At 44.5% G+C, this 13,140-nt stretch overlaps 1 protein-coding gene across 1 annotated transcript in view; it reads right to left on the bottom strand.

Moving 5' to 3' along the window:
* The window catches only part of LOC147970340 (uncharacterized), a 45,762-nt gene extending 38,782 nt beyond the window's left edge, over positions 1-6,980 (bottom strand). The window contains exon 1 of the mRNA XM_087522632.1: positions 6,804-6,980. Coding sequence (XP_087378758.1) covers positions 6,804-6,977 — 174 coding nt within the window. The 5' untranslated portion in view covers positions 6,978-6,980. The remainder of the gene's footprint in view (positions 1-6,803) is intronic.
* Positions 6,981-13,140: the final 6,160 nt, after the last annotated feature.

The following is a 13,140-nucleotide window of genomic DNA, read 5'->3' as shown; positions in this document are numbered from 1 at the left end:
TGGCCGCCTCCCAGATGGGATCTGGGGGCTTCCGCCACCCCTAGGGAGGGAACCCTAGGTGGGGGCGCAGCCCCTCCCCTCCCCCTATATATACTTGAGGTATGGGGCTGCCCAACACACGTGATTTGCTCTCCCTATTGGCGCAGCCCTACCTCTCTCCCTCCTCATCTCTCGTAGTGCTTGGCGAAGCCCTGCTGGACTCCCGCGCTCCTCCACCACCACCACGCCATCGTGCTGCTGCTGGATGGAGTCTTCCCCAACCTCTCCTTCTCCCCTTGCTGGATCAAGGCATAGGAGACGTCACCGGGCTGTACGTGTGTTGAACACGGAGGTGCCGTCCGTTCGGCACTAGGATCATCGGTGATTTGGATCACGACGAGTACGACTCCATCAACCCCGTTCACTTGAACGCTTCCGCTTAGCGATCTACAAGGGTATGTAATGCACTCTCCTTCCCCTCATTGCTAGATTACTCCATAGATTGATCTTGGTTATGCGTAGAAAATTTTGAATTTTTGCTACGTTCCCCAACACAATTCAGGAGCTTAGCAGAAGCCACGATTTACCCCTAGATCAGGAGGATATTTTCAGCATATCCATGGAGGAGGTACCTCGCACAATCACAATGGCACCAAGAATGGTAATGGTAATGGAGGAAGCAACGGCCAGAACCGTACCAAGCCATCAACCCCAGCCAAGAAAGACCTGAGCCAAGTCACTTGCTTTAAGTGTCAGAAGACCGGACATTATGCCAATGAATGTCCTGAAGGCCAGAATGGCAATGGAAGCTCTGGGAAGAAGCCGAACCCTTTCAACAGGGGACAGGTGAACCACGTTAATGTGGAGGAGGTTGAAGAGCAGCGGATGCAGTAATCGGTAAGTTTTTGGTTAAGTCAGTTACTGCACTCATTCTTTTTGATACTGGTGCATCGCATTCATACATATCAAGGGGATTTGTGGATGAGTATAACTTGCCCACTAAGGTTCTTAGAACACCTATGCTAGTAAGCTCACCAGGAGCGGAGTCTATGGCTAGTCAAGGATGTTTCCAAGTGCCATTAAGTATAGGAAGGCATATTTTCCCAACGGATTTAATTATTCTGGAATCCCAAGGTTTGGATGTAATTCTCAGTATGGATTGGCTGTCGATGTATGGGGGAAACATCGATTGCGCCAGTAAGACAACTTTGCTTACGACGCCAGAAGGAAGAAGGATCAAGTATGTATCCCGGCATGCGCCAAATAGGACACAAGTAAATTCCTTATCAGGAGGTGTGCAGGAGGAAGTACCAGTGGTAAGGGATTTCCCTGACGTATTTCCCGAAGAATTGCCAGGCATGCCACCGGATAGAGATATTGAGTTTTTGATTAAGCTTTTGCCAGGCACAGGGCCAATATCAAAGAGACCATACAGGATGCCCGCAAAGGATTTGGTGGAGATTAAGAAGCAAATTAAGGAGTTACTGGATAAAGGTTACATTCGCCCAAGTTCGCCGCCCTGGGGATCACCAGTACTTCTAGTGGAGAAGAAGGATGGATCGTTAAGGATGGTTGTCGATTATCGTGGGTTGAATGAAGTAACGATCAAGAACAAGTACCCACTACCAGTGATCAATGATCTGTTTGATCGATTGCAAGGAGCTAAGGTATTTTGCAAGATCGATCTGCGATCAGGATACCACCAGTTGAAGATTCGAGAACAGGATATACCTAAGACAGCTTTTACCACCAGGTATGGGCTGTACGAGTATACCGTTATGTCATTTGGTCTGACTAACGCACCTGCCTATTTTATGAACATGATGAACAAAGTGTTTATGGAGTTCTTGGATAAGTTCGTCGTGGTGTTCATTGATGATATTCTGGTTTACTCGAAGAATGCAGAGGAGCATAAGGAACATTTGTGTTTGGTTCTTGGAAAGCTCAGGGAACATCAACTATATGCCAAGTTTAGCAAACGTGAGTTTTGGTTGAAGGGAGTAGGATTCCTCGGACACGTTATATCCGGAGAAGGAATAGCAGTTGATCCCACTAAAGTTGATACCGTGACCAAGTGGGAGGCACCAACAATAGTTGGAGAGATCCGGAGTTTCCTTGGACTCGCAGGATACTACCGGAGATTTATTGAGAATTTCTCCAAAATTGCAAAATCTATGACGGAGTTGTTAAAGAAGGATACCAAGTTCATATGGACTGAGGAGTGTGAGGCTAGTTTCCAGGAGTTGAAGAAATGCTTGGTTACTTCACCAGTGTTGATTTTGCCAGACCAGACCAAGGATTATGAGGTGTATTGCGACGCTTCACGACGAGGACTTGGAGCAGTGCTTATGCAGGAAGGGAGAGTTGTTTCATATGCCTCACGACAACTGAAACCCCACGAATTGAATTATGCCACGCATGATTTGGAGTTAGCAGCCGTAGTGCATGCATTGAAAACATGGAGACATTTCCTCATTGGAAATCATTGCGAGGTGTACACAGATCACAAGAGTTTGAAATACATTTTCACGCAGAAGGAGTTAAACCTCAGACAAAGGAGATGGTTGGAGCTCATCAAGGATTATGATATGAGATTGCATTACCATCCCGGAAAGGCTAATGTAGTAGCTGACGCATTGAGCCTTAAGAGCCATGTCAATACACTAATGACGGGAGAAATACCAAAGGTATTAGCCGAGGATCTTCGTGAGCTATGTTTGGAAATAGTTCCGAGAGGCTATGTAGAAGCATTGGAGATTCAGTCAACTTTGATGGATAGCATCATAGAAGCTCAGAAGACTGACAAGGAGATTGCCTCTATAAAGGAGAAAATGAGCGAAGGAAAGGCTAAAGGATTTCGTGAGGATGAGCACAACACCCTATGGTTTGAAGACCGTGTTTATGTGCCCAATGACCCGGAGATCAGGAAGTTGATTCTGCAAGAGGCACATGATTCACCATATTCGATTCACCCAGGAAATACCAAGATGTATTTGGATTTGAAGGATACCTTCTAGTGGACCGGAATGAAGAAAGATATTGCGGAGTATGTAGCAGTTTGTGACGTATGTCAGAGAGTAAAAGCAGAGCATCAGAAGCCAGTAGGATTGTTACAGCCATTGCCGATACCCGAATGGAAGTGGGATAAGTTAGGCATGGATTTTATCACAGGATTACCCAGGACTCATTCAGGCTATGACTCGATTTGGGTTGTAGTTGATCGGTTGACGAAAGTAGCTCATTTCATCCCGGTAAAGACCACTTACACCAGTGCTAAGTTGGCAAAGATATACATGACCAGGATTGTATGCTTACATGGAGTTCCGAGGAGTATAGTATCAGATAGAGGAACCCAGTTTACCTCAAAGTTCTGGAATCAGTTGCACGAAACTTTGGGTACCAGGCTAGAGTTCAGCACAACTTTTCATCCACAGACAGATGGACAGACCGAGAGAGTCAATCAGATTTTGGAGGACATGCTGAGAGCTTGTGCGCTAGATTATGGATCTAGTTGGGACGACAATTTGCCATATGCAGAATTCTCTTACAACAATAGCTATCAATCCAGTTTAAAGATGGCCCCTTTCGAAGCCTTGTACGGAAGGAGGTGCAGGACATCGTTGTTGTGGGATGAATTTGGAGACCGCCAGTTGTTTGGACCTGATTTGATTAAAGAGTCTAAACAGAAGGTGAAGTTGATTCGCGATAGGCTTAAGGTAGCCCAGTCTAGGCAGAAAAGCTACGCAGATTCTAAACGCAAGGAGACAGTTTACGAGGTCGGAGACCGAGTTTATCTTTGAGTATCCCCACTTCGGGGAATAAAGCGCTTTGGTGTTAAGGGAAAGTTAGCGCCATGATTTGTAGGACCATACCGAGTATTGGAACGTATGGGAGAAGTGGCCTACAAGTTGGAATTGCCCGAAGGATTGTCAGGAGTTCATGATGTGTTCCACGTTTCTCAGTTGAAGAAGTGCCACGCGGAGATGGCTGACATACCCTTGAGAGACACAGTGCCATTGGAAGTAATTAAGTTGGATAACAATTTGACCTATGAGGAGAAACCAGTTAAGATTCTCGAGTTTGCCAGCCGAGTCACCCGCAACAAGGTTATCAAGTTTTGTAAGGTTCAATGGAGCCACCACACGGAGGATGAAGCCACCTGGGAGCAAGAGGAAGATTTGCTCAAGGACCACCCTCACCTATTTTCTAGCCAACCCGAATCTCGAGGGCGAGATTCATCTTAAGGGGGGTAGGTTTGTAACATCCCAAATTTTCAATTTGGAATGTTATACATTAGATCATAATTGCATATCATAATTTATTTGCTTTTGGTTTTGATCCTAGAAATTCTACGCAACTCAAGGACCCACGGAGAGAGTTGGGGATTTCGTTATTTTCATATTTGAGTTTTTTTAAAATTTTGAGAATAGGATCATTTGATTTTATTTATTTTATCTTCAATTATTTCTATTACAAAAATATGAGAGAGGGAATAAAATGACTTTCCCAAAATAAAGAAATATTGAGGATTTAATAAAAAAATCAAATAAGATATTATTTGGTTTTATTTGCTATTTTATTTGAATTTAGGAAAAATGCGCGTTTTTCAAAATTGCATTTAGGCCCCAAATAAATGTTCACCTTGTGCGGCTTGATTTTAGAAGCCGGGGAAAATTTATTTCGAGATTTTTGGAGTCCGTTAGTATTTCTTTTATTTGATTTTCTGCGCGGAATAATTAAAAAAACGCAACCGACCTACGGGCCGTGTCCGACCCGGACACTAGGCCCGTCCAGGCTTTATAAGTCGGGGAGCCCAGCTCGGGAACTCCCAAACCCTAGCGCCCCAGCCCCGCCGCCCTAGCACCGCCGCCGCCGCCGCCCCGCGCCGCCGCGCCGCCTCCGACCGACGCGCCGCCGCCACTGACCGCCGCCGCCGCCACCGGATCCGTCGCCGGAGTTGCCGGGGTAGTTTTTTTTTAGTCGCCGGTTTTTTTCCGAAAAACCGTTCGGTTTTTCCGACGGTTTTGTTCGTGTTTTTAGTTCCGGTTTTTTTAAATAGATCAGTTTTTCCGATTTATTTAAATAGCGAGCGTTCATGCGTTCGTTCGTTCTAGCGAATGTTTGTCGTTTTTCTTTTCTCGGATTAAATCCGTGATTTTCTGATCGCAATTCCTGATCCGATTTTCGTTTTAGTATAACTTTTCGCTCGTTTATCGGAATCAGGTGATTCAAGCGCCTGGAGTTTCGTCTCGAAACCCTCTATCCGTTTAACCAACGTAAACAAGTTTTTGCCACTGTAAAATTGACTTAGATCCAGATTAGTAGAACGAAGTTTGTTTCTTTCGCCGTTTGACTTTCGTTGCTTCGTTTGATTTGATTCTTTTTGCAAACCGGAGTTCTTAAGTTGAACCTTCTGGTTAGATCTCTTATTTGAGTTTTACCTGTGCATTAGATGAATACTTATTGTATGCTTGTTTGTTTGTCTGCGATAGAATACCCAGAGTGCGCCGCCTGTTACTTCGAATCTCTAGGTTTCGCAGATCATCAGCAAGGCAAGTAACACTTTGATCATACCTCCTACTACCTAGTTTTATTGCATTAGATCAATCCTCAAACATTGCATGATTAGCATCTAATTAAATTGTGAGATGGGAAGTAGTTGAGGTAGTACCTATTACCTGTTGTATTATCAAACCTTTGGGAGTTACTTCTACGTTTGCTTACTATTGTTATGCTATGCTAGTAGACGTGGATTGGGTGAGTGATATCCATGACAGATGTGAGTTTGTTAATTAATGGTTCATCTAAGGTGGCAACTTAAACACACATCTGGGCGGATTGAGGTACCTGGGTATTCCAGGATTGCCTGTTTTTCTTTATGGACCGCCACCCAGGCCCAAAGGGATCATGAGATATTTTCATACTAGAAACTTCCGTGTGCAGCCACAAACTTTTATGGGATCTAGCATAGTTGATTAAGTCGTGCGAACTCTTACAGGGTATACTAGCAGATGTAGGGGAAACTAGGTGTAACGGTCTATCCATCATAAGGTGCTAGCGCTTCTGAAAGACTATGTCTCGGTCATCCGTTTCTCAAACACCGTGTAGTGCGAGAAACCAAACGGAGGCGATCGAGTCTTGTGGGGAAAAGTGCGCAAACCTCTGCAGAGTGTATAAACTAATCATGGTTAGTCGTGTCCCCGGTTATGGACATCTTGAGTATCTAGTACTTGGATTATCATGTGAATCTCAACATGTTACTCTAAAATTTAATTTTGATGGGTTTTGTTTAATGATGATGCTTAATTGGGATTGAGAATGCTGTCAACCATTCTCAATGTTTAACAACTACCATGATAGTTAAATAAAATTTATTCCTTTGCAGTAGGGAAAAATCAGCTTTACGCAAAACTATAACCATATAGCTTTCCACCAGCCAAATATGCATATAGTATAGCTGTTCCATTCCATTACTCTCTATGTGTTACTTTGCCAGCATATTCCATGTGCTGACCCGTTTCGGGCTGCAACGTTAATGTTGCAGACTTTTTAGACGACGATTAAGGAGTTTTAGGTCGTGGTTCTATACTCAGTGATGCCGTTGGAGTTGATGGACTCACTTATCTTCTAAGCCTTCTGCTGTTATCGTTATTAGATGGCCTTAAGCCATATTTATTGTAATAAATTCTCTATTGAGACACTCGATGTAATAAGTGTGTGATTGCTACTCTGTTATAAATCCTTCAAGTACTGTGTGGTGTCAGCATTATTGATCCAGGGATGACACCTGAGCACAGAGATCAGACTGTTTGAGGTCTGGTCGCTACATTTGTATAGCCAAGAATAACAAGCATCAAGTGAAGATTGAAAACAAAGTCAAATGATTCAATGGCTTGAGCAACTCCACGTATTCTTGTCCACTCACGTTTTTGTGAAGGATCTTTTCCAATAGCATCAAGTACTTCAAGGATTGTGGAATACATGCTAACAATGTGCATAATGGTTTTAAAATGAGAACCCCCAACGAGTATCGCCGAGTCTAGCTAGTCCCATCTCTTGATTTAGCCCACTTCCACTTTCAATCTCACCCATTTCAAGTGCTTCCAAAACCTTTTGAGCTCTAACATCTCGAAGCATGTCATGGCGCTTACAAGAAACTCCAACAATATTGAGCAAGTAAGAAACATGATCAAAGAACCACAAACATGGTTCATTTTCCTTTGCCACGGCTATAAGAACCAACTGAAGTTGATGTGCCAAACAATGGATGTAATAGGCAGAGGGTGACTCATTCATGATCAATGTTTTCAACCCATTAATCTCCCCTTTCATGTTGCTTGCCCCATCATATCCTTGCCCACGCATTTGACTAGGAGTCAAATGATGATCTTTAAGAAAAGTTTGAATTGCATCCTTAAGTGACAATGAAGTTGTATTGGCAACATGAAGAACTCCAAGGAACCTCTCACATCCTCTTCCCGATTTGTCAACAAATCGTATGCAGAGAGCAAGTTGTTCTTTATGAGATGCATCACTAGACTCATCAGCTAGGATTGCATAGTGGTCATCACCAATATCTTCAATAATTCTTTTAGTTGTTTGCACCGCACAACATTCAATTATTTGATTTTGTATCTTTGGAGTAGTCAAGATGCAATTCCCAGGAGCATTGTTCAAAACAAGTTTATTAACTTCTTCATCATTTTCCGAAAGCCACTTAAGAAGTTCAACAAAGTTCCCCCTATTGCTAGATTCTTCACTCTCATCATGTCCACGAAATGCCAATTCTTGGTTCAAAAGAAACCTCAAGCATCTAAGTGAATAAGTCAGCCTAGCCTTGTACATACGCAAATCCTCTTTATCCACCCTCACCATAATGTTATCAATTGATGGTTGGGGTGCCACAAATAAATTGTACTTCTCTTGAGCTTTGTTGTGAATGTTGTTAATACCACCCTCATGTTTGTCTAATGCATCAGGCTTATACCAATTTTTCCAACCACCTTTAACAAAGGCATCACCCTTAGGCCCCCCATTCGATTTGCCTTTGAACAAATAACACACAAAGCAAAATGCAGCCTCATATTTGACACTATATTCTAGCCATTTGTAGTTCTCAAACCAAACAAAGTTGAAGTGTCGATTTTTACCATACATTTTCTTGACTTCAAAGTTGTGTGCATATAGTTGGACTGCATTGTTTGCAATGTACCGTCTCCGAACTTCGTCTTGATCATTAACATCATAATCTAAAATAGGAATCCTTGCCCCTGGATCAGGTGGAAGCCTTTGAATATTATAGGACCTTGCATGTGGATGTTGGGGTGATGAATGTCGTGGCGCTTCATCATCAATATCAATGTCAATCTCTGCATCGGAATAGACTGGAGGTGGATCAATATCAATGCCAATCTCTGCATCCGAATGGACTAGAGGTGGATAAATATCAGGTTCAGGTTGCTCTTCGGCTGCAACCTTTCTTGTTTTTGCCTCATAATTTCGGAAAAAGACTTAATGTCACCATTCCTCTTCATCTTCAGTTCTACAATTAGAACATAATGTCAGCAAGACAACATAACAAAAAATGGCACACGTCCTAGTTTTCAAACATACATTCGTTTCAGAAAAGCATCGGTTTGCTACATCAGTATGTAAGCATACGATTCAGAGCAATAACAAGCATATGTTTTAGAGCAGCATCCGAAATACATCAGTTTGTAAACATATGATTTTCAGCAAGCATATGTTCAGAGCAGAAGCAAGCATCAGTTTGCTATATAAGATTTTCAGGAAGCATATGTTCAGAGCAGCATCCGAAATACATCAGTTTGATATATATGCAAGATTCAATTTGAGAGAGCTGTAGGGGAGGCCGCCGAGTGGACTATGCTTGTTGTTCAGACAAACATGAGCGCACTATGCTTGTTGTTCAGACAAAAATTGAGCATATGTTCAGAGATGTAGGGGAGGCCGTCGTCAAAACTCACCCATGAGGCCACGACCAGGGCGGGGAGTGGTGGAGCGGGAAGGACCAGAGGAGAGGAGAGCGTCGGGAGGCGGGAGCAGATCCTCCGGAGACCGGAGCGGCGGCGGTCGTCTGGTCCGGGTCGGCTCGATGGCGCCTCGGCATGGGAGACGCGACGGTCGATGGCCGCGATGGGAAGGACCGAAGGAGCTCTAGCGGCGGCCGCCACGCGCGACAGCCCAGCGGCGGTGGCCGAGCGCGAGCGGGGAGCGACTGGGCGGAGGCGGGGAGCGCCAGCGGGGAGCGGCGGCGGCCGAGCGAGATGCGGTTGTGCGCCTGTGCGCTTGTGCCTCTCTCTCGCTCGCTCATAGTGGAGCCCGAGAAGATGAGGTGGGCCTGGGCTCAATAGTGAACATCCAAATTATATATATATATATATATATAATCCCAGATTTTCTGGGTGTCCCACGGCACACCCGGCACACCCTCTGGTTCCGCCACTGCTCATGATGCATTTGCTGCGGATGGTATTTCTGGAGCAGGTATGGTTCTAAGGGATGACAAGGGTAATATTATATTTTAATCTTGCAGGGAGCTTTTTCTTGCCGGGAAGCTCTTGAAGCGGAATTGGGTGCATGCATGCAAGGTCGCTTTTGCTTTACAAAGTAGTGATTTTCCCATCACTATTGAGATGGATTTCATAGTTGCTGTCAAATTGATTCAAGCTCGGGATGTAGATGTTGGGGAACGTAGCAATAATTCAAAATTTTCTACGCATCACCAAGATCAATCTATGGAGTAATCTAGCAACGAGGGGAAGGAGTGCATCTTCATACCCTTGAAGATCGCTAAGCGGAAGCGTTCAAGAGAACGGGGTTGATGGAGTCGTACTCGTCGTGATCCAAATCACCGATGACCAAGCGTCGAACGGACGGCACCTCCGCGTTCAACACATGTACGGTTGGGAGAGACGTCTCCTCCTTCTTGATCCAGCAAGGGGAGAGGAGAGGTTGATGGAGATCCAGCAGCACGACGGCGTGGTGGTGGAAGTAGCGGGATCTCGGCAGGGCTTCACCAAGCACCAACGAGAGGGAGAGGTGTCACGGAGGGAGAGGGAGGCGCCAGGGACTTGGGTGCAGCTGCCCTCCCTCCCCCCCACTATATATAGGGCCCCTAAGGGGGGCGCCGGCCCTAGGAGATCCAATCTCCAATGGGGGCGGCGGCCAAGGGAGGGACTTGCCCCCCAAGTCAGGTGGGGTGCCCCCTACCCCTAGGGTTTCCAACCCTAGGCGCTGGGGGAGGCCCATGGGGGGCGCACCAGCCCACCGGCGGCTGGTTACCCTACCACTTCAGCCCATGGGGCCCTCCGGGATAGGTGGCCCCACCCGGTGGACCCCCGGGACCCTTCCGGTGGTCCCGGTACAATACCGATTACCCCCGAAACCTTCCCGATGGCCGAAACTGGACTTCCTATATATAAATCTTCACCTCCGGACCATTCCGGAACTCCTCGTGACGTCCGGGATCTCATCCGGGACTCCAAACAACTTTCGGGTTACCGCATACTAATATCTCTACAACCCTAGCATCACCGAACCTTAAGTGTGTAGACCCTACGGGTTCGGGAGACACGCAGACATGACCGAGATGACTCTCCGGTCAATAACCAACAACGGGATCTGGATACCCATGTTGGCTCCCACATGCTCCTCGATAATCTCATTGGATGAACCACGATGTCGAGGATTCAAGTAATCCCGTATACAATTCCCTTTGTCAATCGATACGTTACTTGCCCAAGTTTCGATCGTCGTTATCCCAATACCTCGTTCAATCTCGTTACCGGCAAGTCACTTTACTCGTTCCGTAACACATCATCCCGTGATCAACTCCTTGATCACATTGTGCACATTATGATGATGTCCTACCGAGTGGGCCTAGAGATACCACTTCGTTTACATGGAGTGACAAATCCGAGTCTCGATTCGTGCCAACCCAACAGACACTTTCGGAGATACCCGTAGTGCACCTTTATAGCCACCCAGTTACGTTGTGATGTTTGGCTCACCCAAAGAATTCCTATGGTATCCGGGAGTTGCACAATCTCATGGTCTAAGGAAATGATACTTGACATTAGAAAAGCTTTTAGCATACGAACTACACGATCTTGTGCTAGGCTTAGGATTGGGTCTTGTCCATCACATCATTCTCCTAATGATGCGATCCCGTTATCAATGACATCCAATGTCCATGGTCAGGAAACCATAACCATCTATTGATCAACGAGCTAGTCAAGAAGAGGCTTACTAGGGACATGTTGTGGTCTATGTATTCACACATGTATTACGGTTTCCAGTTAATACAATTATAGCATGAACAATAGACAATTATCATGAACAAGGAAATACAATAATAACCATTTTATTATTGCCTCTAGGGCATATTTCCAACAGTCTCCCACTTGCACTAGAGTCAATAATCTAGTTCACGTCACTATGTGATTGTAATGAATCCAACACCCATGGGGTTTGTTCATATCTCGCTTGTGAGAGAGGTTTATTAATGAATGGGTCTGAACCTTTCAGATCCATGTATGCTTTACAAATCTCTATGTCATCTTGTAGATGCAGCTACCACGCGCTACTTGGAGCTATTCCAAATAACTGTTCTACTATACGAATCTGGTTTACTACTCAGAGTCATCCGAATTAGTGTCAAAGTTTGCATCGACATAACCCTTTACGACGAACTCTTTTACCACCTCCATAATCGAGAAAATTCCTTAGTCCACTAGTTACTAAGGATAAGTTCAACCGCTATCGTGTGATCCATTCCTGGATCACTCTTGTACCCCTTGAACGACTCATGGCAAGGCACACTTCAGGTGCGGTACACAGCATAGCATACTGTAGAGCCTACGTCTAAGGCATAGGAGACGACCTTCGTCCTCTCTCTCTTCTGTCGTGGTCAGGTCTTGAGTCTTACTCAATACTCACACCTTGTAACACAACCAAGAACTCCTTTTTTGCTGATCTATTTTGAACTCCGTCAAAATCTTGTCACGGTATGTATTCATTTGAAAGTACTATTAAGCATTTTTGATCTATACTTATAGATATTGATGCTCAATGTTCAAGTAGCTCAATCCAGGTTTTCCATTGAAAAACACTTTTCAAATAACCCTGCATGCTTTCCAGAAATTCTACATCATTTTTGATCAACAATATGTTAACAACATATACTCATCAAAAATTCTATAGTGCTCCCACTCACTTCTTCGGAAATACAAGTTTCTCAAAAACTTTGTATAAACCCAAAATCTTTGAACATCTCATCAAAGCGTACATTCCAATTCCGAGATGCTTACTCCAGTCCTTAGAAGGATTGCTGGAGCTTTGCATACTTGTTAGAATCTTTTAGGATTGACAAAACCTTCTGGTTGTATCACATACAACCTTTCCTCAAGAAAAACGTCGAGGAAACAATGTTTTGACATCCTATCTGCAAGATTTCATAAATAATGCAGTAACTGCTAACATAATTCCAACAGACTCTTAGCATCGCTACGAGTGAGAAAGTCTCATCGTAGTCAACTCCTTGAACTTGTCGGGAAACATCTTAACGACAAGTCGAGCTTTCTTAATGGTAAAACTTACCATCATTGTCTGTCTTCTTTTTAAAATCCATCTGCACCCAACAGCCTTACGACCATCAAGTAGTTCTTTCAAAGTCTATACTTTGTTTTGTACATGGATCCTCTCTCGGATTTTATGGCATCGAGCCATTCGTCGGAATCCGGGCCCACCATCGCTTCTCCATAGCTCGTAGGTTCATTGTTGTCTAGCAACATGACTTCCAAGACAGGATTACATACCACTCTGAAGTAGTACACATCCTTGTCGACCTATGGGGTTTGGTAGTGACTTGATCCGAAGTTTCATGATCACTATCATAAGCTTCCACTTCTATTGGTGTAGGTGCCACAGGAACAACTTCATGTGCCCTGCTACACACTAGTTGAAGTGACGGTTCAATAACCTCATCAAGTCTCCACCATCCTCCCACTCAATTATTTCGAGAGAAACTTTTCCTCGAGAAATGACCCATTTCTAGAAACAATCACTTTTGCTTCCGGATCTGAAATAGGAGGTATACCCAACTGCTTTGGGTATTCTATGAAGATGCATTTATCCGCT

This window comes from Triticum urartu, chromosome 5A (assembly GCF_056163025.1).
Source record: "Triticum urartu cultivar PI428250 chromosome 5A, HENAU_Tu73, whole genome shotgun sequence".
In the NCBI taxonomy this organism is placed as follows: domain Eukaryota; kingdom Viridiplantae; phylum Streptophyta; class Magnoliopsida; order Poales; family Poaceae; genus Triticum; species Triticum urartu.
Note: the sequence above shows the minus strand (reverse complement) of the source record. Positions and strands in the feature narration are given on the sequence as shown.